We start from the raw sequence: 17,334 nt of genomic DNA, 5'->3' as shown, positions 1-17,334 counted from the left end.
GCTTTGCTCAAACCAGATGAGCCTGCGCTCAAGCTGGCGACCTCAGGGTCTCAAACCTGGGTCCTCCACATCCCATTTTGACGCTCTATCCACTCGCCACCACGTGGTCAGTCTCCTTTTAACTTTTGCCCATTGAGTATGATGTTGGCTGTGGGCCTGTCATAGATGACCTTTATCATGTTGTCCTCTTTCCTCTTTTCTTCCCTTCCTCCCCCTCTCTCCTCCTCTGCAAAGCCAGTACCTGAAGCCACCATCACAGCCGCCTGGCCCGTGCAGGTTTGCATTTGATTAGGACAGACGATAATGAAACAACAGAGCCAAGAAGTGGAGGGCCATTAGCTTTACTCCTAGCTTGCACACGGCAGGCAAGAAATACACACAGTGGGAAAACACTTCCCTTTCCATTCAGGGCTCCCAAAGTCACTGACTTATCCCAGTTTCCTAGAATCAAAGGTTCTATCTACCTCACCAGCCTTATTCACCTCTGTTCCCCATCTCCTTCTCTCTGCACAAACTGGCTTCTCCTTCAGCACTCCACCATCTTGGCTGCTTCTCCTCTCCTCCACGTGACCTTTCTCTGCTCTCCTCCAGCATGGGCTCTCCTGCCCCATTTTATAGTATAGAAATCAAAACCTTTAATCTAATATACAAACAAGGAAGTCTCTGATACAAAGTCACTTATCTGGATGTGAGGGTGATCTGGCTGCGACATCTGTCACCCCACTGATCGCCAGGGTTGATTCGGCTGATCTGGCTGGCTAGGCGGGTGTCCCCTTCCTCCCTCACCGCTCCATGTGCGTCCCTCCTGAAGCTGCGCACTTGGTCGAAGAGGACGATCTTCCCCGCTAGAGGAGAGGACCGTTCTTCGGTCAAGGGTATATGAGTAGCTGTACTCCCCTGCTAGAACCTCCAAACAAATCTCAAAGTCACTTATCTGAGGCATAAAGGGATTCCTCATGAGAGTGCACCACCCCCTATCATGCAACAGTCAAGGGTGTGGGGAAAAGCTTAGTTTTGAAAAGATCTTAGTATTAAAAGGGTGGGAAAGGCTTAGTCTTAAAACTAAGCCTTAGGTTATAATGGCCCTGCCTGCTTACAGCCTGTCCCTCACGCCCAATGCAAACTATTATATACGCGAGCAAACATATATACCGTATTTACAAACTTTTTTGACCAACATTCTCTCTCCCCCTCTCCTCCTCTCTCTCCCTCTGTCCTCTTCTCTCCTCCTCTTTCCCCCACCTCTCCTCCTCTCTATCCTCTTCTCTCCCCCTCTCTCTTCTCTCCCCTCTCCCCCCTCTCCCCTTCTCTCCTCTCTCCTCCTCTTTCCCTCTCCTCCCCTCTCTCTTCCTCTTCTTCTCTCCCCTTCTCTCTTCCTCTCTCCTCCTCTCTCTCTCTTCCCCCCTCCTCCCCTCTCTCCTCCCCTCTCTCTTCCTCTCTCCTCCCCTCTCCTCCCCTCTCTCTTCTTCCTTCCTCCCCTCTCTCTTCCTCTCTCCTCCCCTCTCTCTTCCTCTCCTCCCCTCTCTCCTCTCCTCTCCTCCCGTCTCTCCTCTCCTCCCCTCTCTCTTCCTCTCTCCTCCCCTCTCTCTTCCTCTCCTCCCCTCTCTCCTCTCCTCCCCTCTCTCCTCTCCTCTCCTCCCCTCTCTCTTCCTCTCCTCCCCTCTCTCCTCTCCTCTCCTCCCCTCTCTCTTCCTCTCTCCTCCTCTCTCTCTCCTCCCCTCTTTTTCTCCTCCCCCCTCTCTTTCTCCTCCCCTCTCTCTTCCCCTCTCCTCCCCTCTCTCTTCCTCTCTCCTCCCCTCTCTCTTCCTCTCTCTCTTCCTCTCTCCTCCTCTCTCCTCCCCTCTCCTCCCCTCTTTCTTCCTCCTTCCTCCCCTCTCTCTTCCTCTCTCCTCCCCTCTCTCTTCCTCTCTCCTCCCCTCTCTCTTCCTCTCTCCTCCCCTCTCTCTTCCTCTCTCCTCCTCTCTCTCTTCCTCTCTCCTCCCCTCTCTCTTCCTCTCTCCTCCCCTCTCTCTTCCTCTCTCCTCCTCTCTCTCTCCTCCCCTCTCCTCCCCTCTCTTCCTCTCTCCTCCCCTCTCTTCCTCTCTCCTCCCCTCTCTCCTCCCCTCTCCTCCCCTCTCCTCCTCTATCCCCCTCTCTCCTCTTTTCTCCCACATCTTCCTTCTCACTTCCCTCTCCCTGAAATGTATAAAAAATTGTTTTTAAAAGTAGCTGGTATAAAGAAGAATAAGTTAAACCCAAGGTTAAATAAAAGTAAAAAAAAAAAATTAAATTAGAGAATCAATGAAAAAGAAAACTAATAATAAATAAAAATCATGAAGCCAAAATATGATTATCTTGTAAAAAACTGTTTTATAGCCTGACCAGGTGGTGGCGCAGGGGTTAGAGCATCAGACTGGGATGCAGAGGACCCAGGTTCGAGACCCCGAGGTCACCAGCTTGAGCGTGGGCTCATCTGGTTTGAGTAAAAGCTCACCAGCTTGTACCCAAGGTCACTGTCTCCAGTAAGGGGTTACTCGGTCTGCTGAAGACCCTCGGTCAAGGCACATATGAGAAAGCAGTCAATGATCAACTAAGGTATTATAACACGCAACGAAAAACTAATGATTGATGCTTCTCATCTCTCTCCGTTCCTGTCTGTCTGTCCCTGTCTATCCCTCTCTCTGACTCACTGTCTCTGTAAAAAATAAATAAATAAAATTAAAAATAAAACTGTTTTATAAACCTAGCTAAAAAATTTTTTTTAAAGAGAGAACCACATATCAATATTATAACTATCACTACAGAGTCTACAGATTTTAAATGGCTAATACGAGAATATGAACAAATTTATGCCAATAAATTCTGCAACTTAGACAAAATGAAAACCTTCCTTTGAAAAAAATACAAACTATCAAAATGGGTTCAAGGAGTAATAGAAAAATTATGATAGCCCTATATTAACAAAGTTGAATTTATAACTTAAAGACTTCCATCAAAGAAAACTCCAATTCCAGAAGACATCATTGGAGGATTTATCAAACATTCAAGGAAGATATCATACCAGTCTGCACAAACTCTTTCAGAAAGCAAAGCTCTGATAAGAGAAAAGGTCGTTAATGTGTAGTGGTGGCACTATATAATTCAGAGTGTGCATACCCTAGAAACCAGTGGTCCATTGCTTCCCAACTTATGTTTGAGGCCAGCATTATCTTGATACCAAAACCAAGTGATATGTACAGAAAAAAGAGAACTACAGATAAACATCCCTCATAATGTACATGTAGTATTCTTTAACATAATATTAAGAATAGAATCCAGTAACCTATAAAAAGGATGATAATACTGTGAATAGTTTTTATCTCAGAAATAATATGTTTGGCTTAATATTTAAAAAATAATGTAACTTATGTAATCAGAATAAAGAAAAAATAATATATTATTTTATAGCTTCAGAAAATCATTTGATAAATTTCAGTCTGTGTTCATCATAAAAACTCAGACTAGGAGAGAAGAACTTCTTTAACCTGATTAAGCAAATGTATGAAAAGTCTGTGACATACATGACTTCTTTGCCCTGAAGATTGGGAACAAAGCAAGATTGTCACACTTGCCAGTTCAATAAGGCAAGGGGAAAAAAAGGCATATAAATTGGAAAAGACAAAGTAAAGCTCTAAGTGTAAATCACATGGTCATGGTCATGCTCATAAAAAATCTTAAGGATTCTAAAAACTACTAGAAATAAGAATTACAAGGTCAATATTAAAAATTCATTTGCGCCCTGGCCGGTTGGCTCAGCGGTAGGGCGTCGGCCTAGCGTGCGGAGGACCCGGGTTCGATTCCCGGCCAGGGCACACAGGAGAAGCGCCCATTTGCTTCTCCACCCCTCCGCCGCGCTTTCCTCTCTGTCTCTCTCTTCCCCTCCCGCAGCCAAGGCTCCATTGGAGCAAAGATGGCCCGGGCGCTGGGGATGGCTCCTTGGCCTCTGCCCCAGGCGCTAGAGTGGCTCTGGTCGCGGCAGAGCGACGCCCCGGAGGGGCAGAGCATCGCCCCCTGGTGGGCAGAGCGTCGCCCCATGGTGGGCGTGCCGGGTGGATCTCGGTCGGGCGCATGCGGGAGTCTGTCTGACTGTCTCTCCCTGTTTCCAGCTTCAGAAAAATGCAAAAAAAAAAAAAAAAAATGCAAAAAAAAAAATTCATTTGCATTTTCTATCTTCTAGGAATGCAAGTGTTACCAATCCTTTAGATAATTCTCACCTTTTAATAAATGCATTATTTTATTCTCTAATATTCGTTTTGAATATAAAAATATATGAATAGATGCTGCTGAAGCTAATTATGTCATTTCTATTAATAGTCACTTTCAGGTGATTCCTTACCTGGGACATTTTCATTAAAGGGTACTGCTACATCAATATAGTCACAAATTTATCTTGGCATTTGTTTCACATAGGAGTTGGGAGTTTAGGGGGGTTTTTTGTTTTGTTTTGTTTTGTTTTCGCTCTCCCAGTAATAGACAGAAATAGTACTTGTTACTTATGTAAAACCCAGTATCCAAGCAAGTGATGTACTTTATAATAAGTAATTCCATGCCAAGAAATTTGAACTTATAAACTAGTCTCACTGTCCTAGCTACCTAAACTAACATATACTTTTTTCCATGTTAAACACAGGCACTGTTTTCTAACCCTGAAATTGAAAACAGAGGTGTCATTGTATTTAGCACATGATCCAGCTGACCAATGCTATACATCTTCAAATTTGCCAAGTTAGGAAAAGATCTCAGTATACATCCTAGCTTAATGTCTTAGGTACAGTAAACTGTAATTACATTTTTAAACAGTTGGCTAAACCATTAGCTACTAAGTTTCAGAACTCAGTTAAAAAGCAGCATTACAAAAGCATAATATGAACAAAAAATAAGCACAGTATGTGCTCTGTATACTTGACTATCCATGAAAATAATCCAAGAAAAAAGTACAAGTTCTCTTTAAATAATTACCACTGGATTTTTTTTTTTTTTACTTTTTCTCTTCAAAATGCAAATTTTCTCATTTTTCTATACAGTGTTTAGTTAATTATGCAAGTGGAAAGAATTTTTGCCTTAGTAATCTGAGTTACGATTTTTGAATTTTGAACACTGCTTGTTCTGTTTATTAAATTTCTATTCCATAGAGTATCTGTTGGGGTCTGACTGGATAATCAAACCAGTTACTTCAACAGAAGGATTTTAATATAATAATTGTTAATAAATTATAAAGTTGTTAGACAGATTGTTAAGAAGGCAAGTTGTAACTGAAGATATCAGAGTTAACAATCGCCAAAACAGCCACCAGTCTGAGGATTGGGGGGTGCAAAGGAAAGATGGTAATTCTTAAATTTTTAGTGAAGAGGACGGGCCCAGATCTGGTGAAACTGGTCTTTGAGGAAGAAAGCATTGCTTATCTATTGCTGCTGTGTTTGAGCTACACTGGTGGGAGACCCTGATCTCTGGGGATAGGGCACTGATGGACTGCTGCTGGTTTGCCTTTGGGGGTGGGAGGGCACACAACACAGCTGGTTTTGCAAAGGTGGAAAAACTGCAGAGTGGATTCTGTTATTTGCTTCCAGAGGATCTGAAGATGCCAGGTTGAAGAAGTGGGTCTGGGATTATGCTCATAAGAACAGCTAACAGTAAAATCAAGTGATGCAGATGGGAAGAAGCAAGTCTCTTTTCCTCCTCCAAAACCTTCCTACTGGTAAAGCCTAAATGTTTTCAGAGCTTGAACACTAGCATCAGAAGGCAGAAGATTGAACTTGGAGCTGATAGGCAAGAATTTACACACATCAGAGTTTCAAAGTAGGGAAAACCTAGTTACCTAACTTAAGGTCTTAGATATAATAAACATACAAGTTTTTTAAAGGGTACAAAGTTTAGTCATGTCATCGAGGACTTCTATTCATATTGTGCTGTGTAAGAGTTTAAAACTGTGGCTCAGTATTCAGTTCATTAAATTTCTATTCATACTTGTGAATTCTAATCTTGAGCTTTTTAACTTGAGAGTTTTAAAATTAGAAGTAATCACAACAAAAAGCACAAGCCTTGATGGTGCTACTGCAAACCAGTCTTCTAGAATTCTTAAATCTAAGTGGTAATCTAAATATGCCACATACTACTAAGAATCCTGCAATGGGGTTTCCTGTTGCCTGTCAAATTAAGTACAAACTCCTCAGGCTGACATTTAAAGGCCTCCTTATAGTGACTACAACCTCCTTTTCTAGTCCTGTCTCCCATTACCTTTATCTGTGTTACTTAAACTCCACCAGCTGGACTGCTGTCTCTCCCTTATGCATTGAACTTACCCTGCCTCTAGGCTTTTGCTCAGGTTAATTCTTGCCTCCAGCATGCTTTTAGAAGGTGGTTCTCTTTCCCCGTGTACTCCACATGTATCTGTCAACATCCTGTTCCTCAATCCAAAGCTTCTGCAGTTAGGAATCTCAATAAGTTGTCCAAATCTAATCAACTAAGTTCTCTGTCACTAAACCTTTCATTTTTCTTAAAGGTCTTAAAATAGCTTTATTCCTTTTTATACAGAGACACTGTCACAATCTAAAATACCTGGCCAAAATTCCACTTATTATTCGCTTTAAAAAAGAAAGTCTGCCCAGACTTTGCATCCCAAACTCCACAGATGGTGCTCCTCGTGGGATTTTAGGCATACTTTATCATGACATTTTTCATATTCTATTGTAATTCCTTATTTGGATATCCTTGCCCTCCACTAAGCTGATTATCTTGCTCTCTAGTGTCTCATATAATACTGGCGCTGAGCAGATACTGTACATGAGCATTTAGAATGAATAATAGAATGTTAAGTGATTTGTCAAAGGTTTCACAGCATAGTCAGTAGTTCTCCTAATTTCAAGACAGATTTCTTCATCACAGTCTCTCTGCCCCCCCCCCATTAAAGTATAAGTTTCTTGGGAAAATATGCATCTTACTCATATATTTCCTCTAAAGCACCTAAAACAGTAGTCTCTTTATTCAAATTATATAGTTGAGATGATTTCCAAATATTAGCCATGGGGAAAATCTAAAAGGGAAAAAAATCAACCATATCCAGTAGCATCATTTAATTTTGACTCCTGTAATATGAAACTAGAGATACACTAATCATCTTCTGATAATTAAAAAATACATACATATCCAGTCCAGAGGAGTAGAGAATTGGATATCATGAATCCAGGTTGCTGCTACTAGCTTAACTTTATTTGCTTTCACTATTTTTTAGAGTCTCAGAGTGGAGTTTACATAGTTCTGCTTCACAATTAATAAGGAAGACATTTAGGATCTGATCACATAATTTTGTCTTTTCTTGGGCAGCATATATGAAAACATGAGCTCATTGTTTGCTTGACTAGAAACAGGAAACCTCTGGGATAATGTGTCTTCAGCTGTTTTGGTGGTATATGGTTTGTGAAATCAAGAGGAGATAAAAGCATTTTTTCTTGTTCGTGCTTATAAAAGATATATATGATTTGGAAGTCTAGATTTTAAATAGGAAGAAAAATGTTACCCATAATTCACTACTAAAGATGACATCAATAATAATACACTTTATGTATTTTGTCTTTTTTTCCTGGACATTCTTTTATGTCATTGAAATTATACTTATGATTTTTACCTGTGTTCACTAAGTACTAGTATAAACATTTTTCTGTTATTAACTTTATAAACGTTTTTGCATAGAATTTTTTGGGTGTATTATACATAAGCGTCTCTATTATTAGATATCTGGGATCCAGTTTTTTTCATTTTAAATAACATTGCAGTAAACATCTTTAGTTAGTAATCTTTAAAAGTAGCATCTTAAATACCTTCAAAAAGTATGGTATCAAAAAATACTTCCCAGAAAATGTTTTAAACAATTTGTAGTTCCACTAGCCTTATATGAATATGTCTTTCACCATTACCACACTAAGCTGGTTAGTTTCATTCTTAATATTTACTCAGTGTGTCTTTCTAAGTGGTTTGTCATCCTGCTATCTAAAAACAGCTATTTTGTGTCTTTCCTCCTCCCTTCTTCTGCACCAACTTATTATCTGGGCTCTTCTCAAGGGAAAGCAGAAATCTTCAAACAGGAGTTCCCCTAATTCTTCCTTTATCAAACCCAAAATCTGCCTTTCTTTGTGCCATAGAAAAACTGTGTCTCCATTTACCAAGAGCAAATCTGTGCACTGGTACTCTGACCCAGTCCCTTCTTATCTTTCAAGAACCTTCCTACTCTCTCCCAATAGCCCCATCTCTTTCCTGCATCTTTGGGTTCTCTCTGCTGGATATTTCTTTTCACCACTCAACCTGCTCCATGATCTGCCATTAAAATAAAACAAAAAGCAAAGGGCCTACCCTTAAGCCTTATCCTTTTCTAATTTCACCTTGATTCATTCGCACATCTCTCAAAAGGGTTTTTATGTTTACACGTGTCTACATTTCTCTCCTGATTAAAAATGTGTATGGAAGTGAACCAGTAATTCAGCTGAGATCTGATGATGTGATGTAAGTTAATGTGCAAAGGGATTTCGCTTATTTTCCAGAACTATTATTGCTAAGTTCAATGATTTTTATGCTCTTAGGCCCATGGATACTAGTTGTCTTCCTACTTGGCAGGGTGTTTGACAGGGTTGGTTTTTCCTCATTTGAATCCTGCTCCTTACATGATTCCATACCTTTTCTGGTATATCCCCTACCTCTGGCTCAGTTTCTGTAGGCTCTTTTTCACTCAAGCTGAGTGCTGGAATTACGTAGGGCTTAGTCATGAATCTTTTTCTCATGACTTCCTTAGATGATTTCCTTTGCTCTCATGGCTTTAAATGCTTTCTGTGTGTCAGGGTGACCCCAGATTTATATTTTGGCCATGACTTTTGCAAAGTCAAACTTAACATGCAAAATGAAATCCTGGGCCTTCTCTTTTTTGAAATGAGCTATTCCTCTACTGTTTACTTTTATGAATGGCAATTCCATATACATATGTATTCCCAGTAACCTTGGCATTATTCTTGTCCTCTTCCTCTGCCTGGCATTGTTTTAACACTGCAAATAAATTGTTCCCTGTGTGCTGGGCACTGTACTGAGTGTTGTTTTGTATACATTTTCCTCTATCTAGAAGACCCTTCATTTGCTTAGGAACAAGTATATTGTTGCTAACAATAAATGTTACCTTCCTTTGGGTGTTACATTTCCAGGTGATTAAAATTTTACTTTGGTTTTAGACTTTTAATTTTTATTTATTGCACCATTTAGAGAATATAGCCTACCTGATTTCTTTCTTTTTTTTTTTTTTCTTTTTGTATTTTTCTGAAGTTGGAAAAGGGGGGCAGTCAGACAGACTCCCGCATGCGCCTGACCAGGATCCACCCAGCATGCCCAGCAGGGAGCGATGCTAGGCCCCTCTGGGGTGTGGCTCTGCTGCAACCAGAGCCATTCTAGCGCCTGAGGCAGAGGCCACAGAGCCATCCTCAGCGCCCGGGCAAACCTTGCTCCAGTGGAGCCTTGGCTGCGGGAGGGGAAGAGAGAGACAGAGAGGAAGGAGAGAGGGGAGGGGTGGAGAAGCAGATGGGCGCTTCTCCTGTGTGCCCTGGCCAGGAATTGAACCTGGGACTCCCGCACGCCAGGCCAATGCTCTACCACTGAGCCAACCAGCCAGGGCCCTGATTTCTATTTTTGAAACTCATTATAAATATTTTAGTTGCTTATAACACTTGGTAAGTGCCAGGATTGTATTAACATTTTTCTGTATTTTTTTCATATTCCTAATATGGTATTAATAACTTATCATTTCATTTAAAACAGTCTTTTCTCAATACATGATGAAGCAGGGCAGAGTCTGTGGAGTCCATTGCTGTTCTTGCTGAATTGTACTTTTCTTTCATGTTACAACTATCTGTGTAGTGATTTTATATACTTTTAAATTGTTGCTTTAGTGAATTTATTTTAGCATTCACCTTGTATATTTCTGTCATTTGATTTTCAACTTTCCTTAGTGCTTTTGTTTTAATTGTGACTCCTGTAAATAATACAAAGCTAAATTTTCTGTTATTTTTATCCAGAATTCTTCAGTCTTAAAACATGAGTTTTTATTTTATTTATTATTTACTAGTTACTAAATAAGTATTTTATTGGCACAAATAATTCTTAAACCGCCCTGGCACGGTAGTTCAGTTGGTTGGAACATTGACCTGATGCGCCAAGGTTGCAGGTTCGGTCTCTGTTTTGGGTACACACAGGAAGCAACCAGTGAATGCATGGTGTGCCAAATGGGTGTCTCTCTTTCTTTCTCCCTCCTCCTCCCCTCCAAAATTAGTAAAAAATAAAAATAAAAAATAAAAAGATTTTTAAGTAAAAAAAATAATTCTTAACATGAAAATGTAATTATCACAAAGAAGAAAATAAACTTTTCATTATCTCATCACCCCAAAATAATGAATTATAGTATTTTTCTGCACATCTTTTATTTGTATATGGAGGAAGAAAGGATGAAAAAGAAGATAGATAAGGATGAAGAGGGAACAAAGTTTTATGTCAGTATCGTCAACATTGTTAATTTACTTGTTTTGTGAATTCTTTGTACTCTGGATCAGGAAAAAACTGGTATTCTTTATTTTAGCACCAAGCACAATGCCTGATATGTAAATAGTCAATAAATGTTTAAGAAATGACTAAAATAAATTAATTTCTTAATTTTTCTTTCTTTCTCTCGAGATTTCCATGGAGAATGATTATCTGGGTCCCCGTAGAATTGAAAGTCTACAAAAAGAAGATGCTGATTGGCAGCGGAAAGCTCACATGGCTGTGCTGTCTATTCAAGATCTTACTGTCAAATATTTTGAAATAACAGCTAAAGCTCAAAAAGGTGAGTTTCCCAGTAAAATCATCCTTACTTATTTTTGAGAATGAGTAGTTTAAGTATTTTATGTTCACAATAACTTTATTGAAAAGTATATAAAGACCATTCATAATCCTAGCAGTTAGGGAAGATCACTTTAACAAACTTCTATCCTTTAAACTTTTTCTAGGCATATGTGTTTACATATCCCCCTATAAAAAGAATAATAGTAATGGGGATTATTATGGTATGATTCAATTTTGACACCATTCACAGTTAACAAACCCCATGGTTTAAAAGCACATCCTCCAACAAGACCATCCTCACCTCAGATAACTACTTACTAATTTGGTGGGGTCCTCAGGCCATCTGCACTTATAACCAACTGGCTATAAATTTGGGGGATCCCACAGCCCTTTTAGGTTTAGTAATTCACTAGAGTGACTCATAAAACTTGGTAAAGCACATACTTAAGAGTTTATAAAGGGTACAAATCAGGACAAGCCAAGGGCAAGGTCTGTGAAGGTTTGTTTTTTTCAACTCCCTTCCATAGATGGCCATAGAAATCCTTCAGTGGCTCCTTAATATGCAGTTCAAAAATGACTGCTAAGCATTATTTTAATCATTTGTTTTATCTCTTTACCTGGCATTAATATAGGTTGGCACTCAGGTTATTCTTTCAGCAAATCCACATTTTCTTAAAAGTTTCATTTAAAACAATTTCTTTCAAAATGCCAATGCTAAATGTTAACTTTCCTTGATTCCTTAGCATCCTTTGGCATTGTCATTTATTTAAAAAATAAAACCAACAATTAGATAGGTATCGTGTTTTTTAATTTTACGTTTCTTTGGTTATTGAGAATTGAGCTCTTTGGTTTTCATGTAATACTTAGTATTTGCATTTTTTCTTTGTTAACATTTTTTGCCTATTTTTATGGTATTTTTTTGTGTTGATCTATAAGAGCTCCATATATTCATTGATATTTTTATTATATTTATATTATAGTTGTATTTTAACTTTTTGACATCTGTTGCAAATATTTTCTCCTACTTTTTCTTTTAACATCTTTTGTTACACAAATTTTATTTGTAAAAACCATCAGTTTTTAAGAATGACTTTTTAAAAAAATCTTTAAATTGCTATTTAATATGTTGTATATTCTAAAGTAAGTTGCTGTGTTCGTTCAAATAGTTAAAGCTCTACTAAAAATCCTTTTATATACGGGTCCTCGGGTTACAACAGTCTTGACAAACTTTTCGAATTTACAACACTCACTCCCATAAAAACTTAAAAAATTGAGACGTGTTTCGGCTTATGCTGTTCGTGTCCTACTGACAGGCTACGTGAGTGAACTAGTGTGGTTGCATGTGGCAGAAGAATACACAGTAACACTGCATATGAGTGAGGGAGGTGGTGTCCCCAAGCACGCTAATCTACACATTTTGGACTGTTAAAAGCGCAAGTGTTCTGTTTGTGTTAGGCTAGGGTGTGTTTTTACTTACACCAAAATTCGGTTACAACACTATTGTAGGAATGGAACTATGTTGTAACCCAAGGACCCCCTGTACTTGGATTTCTTCCTAGACTCACTTTTCTGTTGATAATATTGTTACCTTGTCTGTTCTTATGTTGTAATTGTAACTTTATAATGAAATTTATTACCTATTTCATTATCAGCCCTTGTCATTAGTTTGCAAAATATCTTGGTTATACTCAATTATTCTTCCCTAAAATAGTATTATAACCTTTTTTAAAAATTAGAATACTTTCCAAATGAATGTAATTTTGACCAAAACTACAGTGTTTTAGAATTTGAAAAAGGTTTTCTTCTTCATGGAGAAGAGTAAATGCTTTGTTTACTCTTCTTATTGTTAAAAAGACAAATGTTATAGGATAATTTGGGAAAAAATTTGTGTGATTGGTCTACCTTGTCATTTATTCAGGTTTGTCTCTTCAGGAAAGTTTTGTAGGGTTTTTGTTATTTAATCTGGTTTCTATGCATTTCTTGTTTAGTTCACCTCTGGGTGCTTTATGTTTTATTTTTGTTATTATGAAAGGGCATTATTCCACTAAATAGGTTTTGAGCTTTATATTTTAATCTTCAAATCTTTGGTCCTCTTTTGGTGTTTTATATGGTATAGAATGTGTTAAGGTGCTTAATCAGATGTTTCACTTCTATACAGTGTGAAATTTTATAGCTATGATAAAAACTGTCAATAATTATTCATGATTTCTATTTGTTGAGTAAAGTAAATGATATTTGTTTCTTAGATTTAACTACATGCTTCAGATAGAATTATAGTCAACATTTAGTATTTCATTTTAAAGTGCTTTCATTCTTTTAAGGTTTATTTTAGTCAACAATAACCTTTTTGTTTTAATGTTGATGTGTGAGTGATTTTGTGCATAGATGCTGGCAGAGATATCTGAGATTGATGCTCATTTCTACTTTTTAAACTCATAGATTCAGTCACCAAGTTTATTCTGTCCCATCTTTCCTGTTCGTCTTATTGCCTAAGCAGGTAGTAAGTAGTATTAGCTTAGAAAGTTTGAGTAAACTATATATATTGTCTCTTCCCATCCTCATTCTTCTTAGAAAAATAGTATAAGGCCCTGGCCGGTTGGCTCAGTGGTAGAGCATAAGCCTGGCATGCGGGAGTCCCGTGTTCGATTCCCGGCCAGGGCACACAGGAGAAGCACCCATCTGCTTATCCACCCCTCCTCCTTCCTCTCTGTCTCTCTCTTCCCCTCCTGCAGCCGAGGCTCCATTGGAGCAAAAAGATGGCCTGGGCGCTGGGGATGGCTCCTTGGCCTCTGCCTCAGGCGCTAGAGTGGCTCTGGTCGCGACAGAGCGACGCCCCGGATGGGCAGAGCATCGCCCTGTGGTGGGCGTGCCGGGTGGATCCCAGTCGTGCGCATGCGGGAGTCTGTCTGACTGCCTCCCCATTTCCAGCTTCAGAAAATTTTTAAAAAAGAAAAAAAAAAGAAAAATAGTATAAAATGGTATAATATGATTAAAGAATTTTGAAAATGATATATACTCTATTACTCTGCCACCATTCTTTATCTCGTGTTGTTTTATGTACATTTCAAATATATATGAAAATACTTTGCATTTAAAAATATATTGTCTTAAGATGAGCTATACTATAGAACTTGCAGGCATCAAAAGGATAATAAAGGAAAACTACAAACAGCTCTTTGCTTACAAATTTTACAAAGGTGAAATGGAACAAATCCTGAAACACAAACTATCACAATTCATACAAGATGAAATAAATAACCTGAATATTTTTATAACTATTCAAGATATTGGATTTGTAGTGTAAAATCTTCCAAAAAAGATTTCTCTAGGCCTAAATGAATTCACTGACAAATTTTACCAAACATTTGAATAGTAATTCACTTTTACACAATCTCTTCCAAAAAATAGAAGAGGAACACTTCCAATTTATATTAAATGAGACCAATAATGCCCTAAATCCAAAACTACACAAAAACAGTACAAAGAAAGAAAAAGTGAGAGAGAGAGAGAGAAAAGGAAAGGAAAGGGAGGAAGGGAGAAAAAGAGGGAATGAGGGAGGGAGGGAGGAAGGAAGGAATGAAAACTACAGATTCTACATAGATAGATGCAGAAATTCTCAACAAAATATTGAAAAGAACCCTGAACATTTGGCTCAGCGGTAGAGTGTCGGCCCAGCATGTGGAAGTCCTGGGTTCGATTCCTGGTCCAGGCACACAGGAGAAGTGCCCATCTGCTTCTCCACCCTTCCCCCTCTCCTTTCTCTCTGTCTCTCTCTTCCCCTCCCGCAGCCAAGGCTTTACTGCAGGGGTCGAGAACCTATGGCTCGCGAGCCAGATGTGGCTCTTTGATGGCTGCTTCTGGCTTGCAGACAAATCTTTAATAAAAAAAAAATGTTAAAAATAGAAAACATTCTCATGTATTACAATTCATTCATTTCCTACCGCTCATGTTTATGGTTGCGGGTGGCTGGAGCCGATCACAGCTGTCCTCCGTGACACCACCAAATTTTTATTGGATAATGCTTAACGTACATGGGTCGTTGTATGGCTCTCACAGAATAACATTTTAAAATAGTGGTGTTCATGGCTCTCTCAGCCAAAAAGGTTCCCGACCCCTGCTCTACTGGAACAAAGTTGACCTGGGCACTGATGATGGCTCCATGGCCTCTGCCTCAGGCGCTAGAATGGCTCTGATTTCAGTGGAGCAATGTGCCCCTGATGGGCAGAGCATCGCCCCCTGGTGGGCATACCGGTGGATCCTGGTTAGGCGCATGCAGAAGTCTGAGTGCCTCCCCGCTTCTAACTTCAGAAAAATACAAAAAGATAGATATATATATTAAAATATTGAAAAGAAAAAAAAACTTTTTAAAATTTAACAACCGTGACTAAATGGGGTTTATCTTCCTTTACTCAGTATGTGAACAGCAATCAGTATAATCTATCATATTGAAGATCTAAAGCATTGGTAACTGAGGGTGATGGTACCCCACACCAAAGGACACTTAGTATCTGGAGACATTTTTGGTTGTCACAATTACAGAGGGTGTTACTAGCATCTAGTAGATAGGGCCAGAAATTATGTTAAATATATGTTACCCAGGACCATCCACCCTAGTGGCAAAACATTTCCTAGCTTATAATGTCAAAAGTGCTGAGGTTGATAAATCCTGGTCTAAAAAATAAAATCATGATCAACATATCAATAGATTGCTAAAAGCGTTAGGCAAACTATAACATCAGGTGTGCTAAAAACACTCAGCAAACTAGGAATAGAAAGGAACTTCCTTAACTTAAAGGGCATCTACAAAAACCCTAAAACCATTATCTTATTTAGTGATGAAAGACTGAATGCTTGCCCCATAAAATAGGTAAAGGAGTCAAGGATGTTCACGCTTCCCACTGCTATTCAACATATAATAATATAGTAAATCTTAGCTAGTTGTAATAAGGTGAGAAAAATAAATAAAAGATATATAGTTTGGAAAAGAAGAAAAAAATAGTCCCCACTCACAGATGATAACATTGTTTATGTTGAAAATTGCATGGAATCTACTTTTTTTGTTTTGTTTTGTTTTGTTTGGTATTTTTCTGAAGTTGGAAACGGGGAGGCAGTCAGACGGACTCTCACATGTGCCCAACCGGGATCCACCCGGTATGCCCACAGGGGGCGATGCTCTGCCCATCTGGGGCATTGCTCTTTTGCAACCAGAGCCATTCTAGTGCCTGAGGCAGAGGCCATGGAGCCATCCTCAGTGCCTGGGCCAACTTTGCTCCAGTGGAGCCTTGGCTGCAGGAGGGGAAGAGAGATACAGAGAGGAAGGAGAGGGGGAAGGGTGGAGAAGCAGATGGGAGCTTCCCCTGTGTGCCCTGGCCGGGAATCGAACCCGGGACTCCTGCACGCCAGGCTGACGCTCTACCACTGAGCCAACCGGCCAGGGTCACATGGAATCTACTTTTAAAAATGATAGTATTTATGCCTGACCTGTGGTGGCGCAGTGGATAAAGCATTGACCTGGAATGCTGAGGATGCCGGTTTAAAACCCTGGGCTCGTCTGGTCAAGGCACATATAAGAAGCAACAACTATGAGTTGATACTTCCTGCTCTCAACCCTCCTTCTCTCTGTCTCTCTCCTCTCTCTAAAATCAATAAATAAAAATCTCTTTTAAAAAATGATAACATTTATAATAGCTCTTTTCAAAATGAAATATTTAGATATAAATATAACAAAGTATACAAGATTTGTATGTTGACAGTTAGCAAAGCATTGATGAAGAAAATTAAATATAAGTAAATGGGTTGGCATGTTGTGTTCATGGATTGGAACATCAACATAGTAACAATATCAATTCATCACAAAGTGATCTAGAGATTTAACTCTATGCCTATCAATACCAGCAGAGGGTTTTGTTGTTGTAGATTTAAATGGGCTGGTTTTAATTTATATGTAAGGACAAAGGAACCTAAAATAGCTAAATCTAAATCAGTTTGGGGGGGGGGGAGCACACATAGGTAGAATCACACTACCTGACTATAAATTTTTGTAGAGCTATTGTAGCATGGTATTATGGAAGAGATATAGACTTGTAAAGCAATGGAAGAGAATGGAGAATACAGAAATAAGTTCATAATACACAACCATTTACTCTTTCATAAAGCAAATCAGTAGAAAACAACAAATGGTATTAGAACATATTGGCTGTCCATATGCAGAAAAATGAACCTTAACCCAAAGCCCTCATACCTTATATATATAAACTCAAAATGGATCTAAGTGTAAAATGTCTAGAAGAAAACATAAGAGAAAAATATTTGTAACCTAGAGTTCGAGTTACTAGCAATGATACCACAAATACAAACTCTAAGAGATATAAGTGATGATGAATATGAACCATAAAAGAGAGAATTGATAAAATGAATTTCATCAAAGTTGAAAACTTTGACTCTGCAGACAGGATGCAGAGTAATGAGAAC

The 17,334-nt window shown here is 38.9% G+C and overlaps 1 protein-coding gene across 2 annotated transcripts in view; it reads left to right on the top strand.

Annotated features, from left to right (window-relative positions):
• JMY (junction mediating and regulatory protein, p53 cofactor) overlaps nucleotides 1–17,334 on the top strand; it is a 91,428-nt gene that overhangs the window by 34,231 nt on the left and 39,863 nt on the right. For both annotated transcript variants that reach the window (XM_066381693.1, XM_066381692.1), the window contains exon 3: nucleotides 10,714–10,864. In XM_066381693.1, coding sequence (XP_066237790.1) covers nucleotides 10,714–10,864 — 151 coding nt within the window. The remainder of the gene's footprint in view (nucleotides 1–10,713; nucleotides 10,865–17,334) is intronic.

This window comes from Saccopteryx leptura, chromosome 4 (assembly GCF_036850995.1).
Source record: "Saccopteryx leptura isolate mSacLep1 chromosome 4, mSacLep1_pri_phased_curated, whole genome shotgun sequence".
NCBI classification, from domain to species: domain Eukaryota; kingdom Metazoa; phylum Chordata; class Mammalia; order Chiroptera; family Emballonuridae; genus Saccopteryx; species Saccopteryx leptura.
Note: the sequence above shows the minus strand (reverse complement) of the source record. Positions and strands in the feature narration are given on the sequence as shown.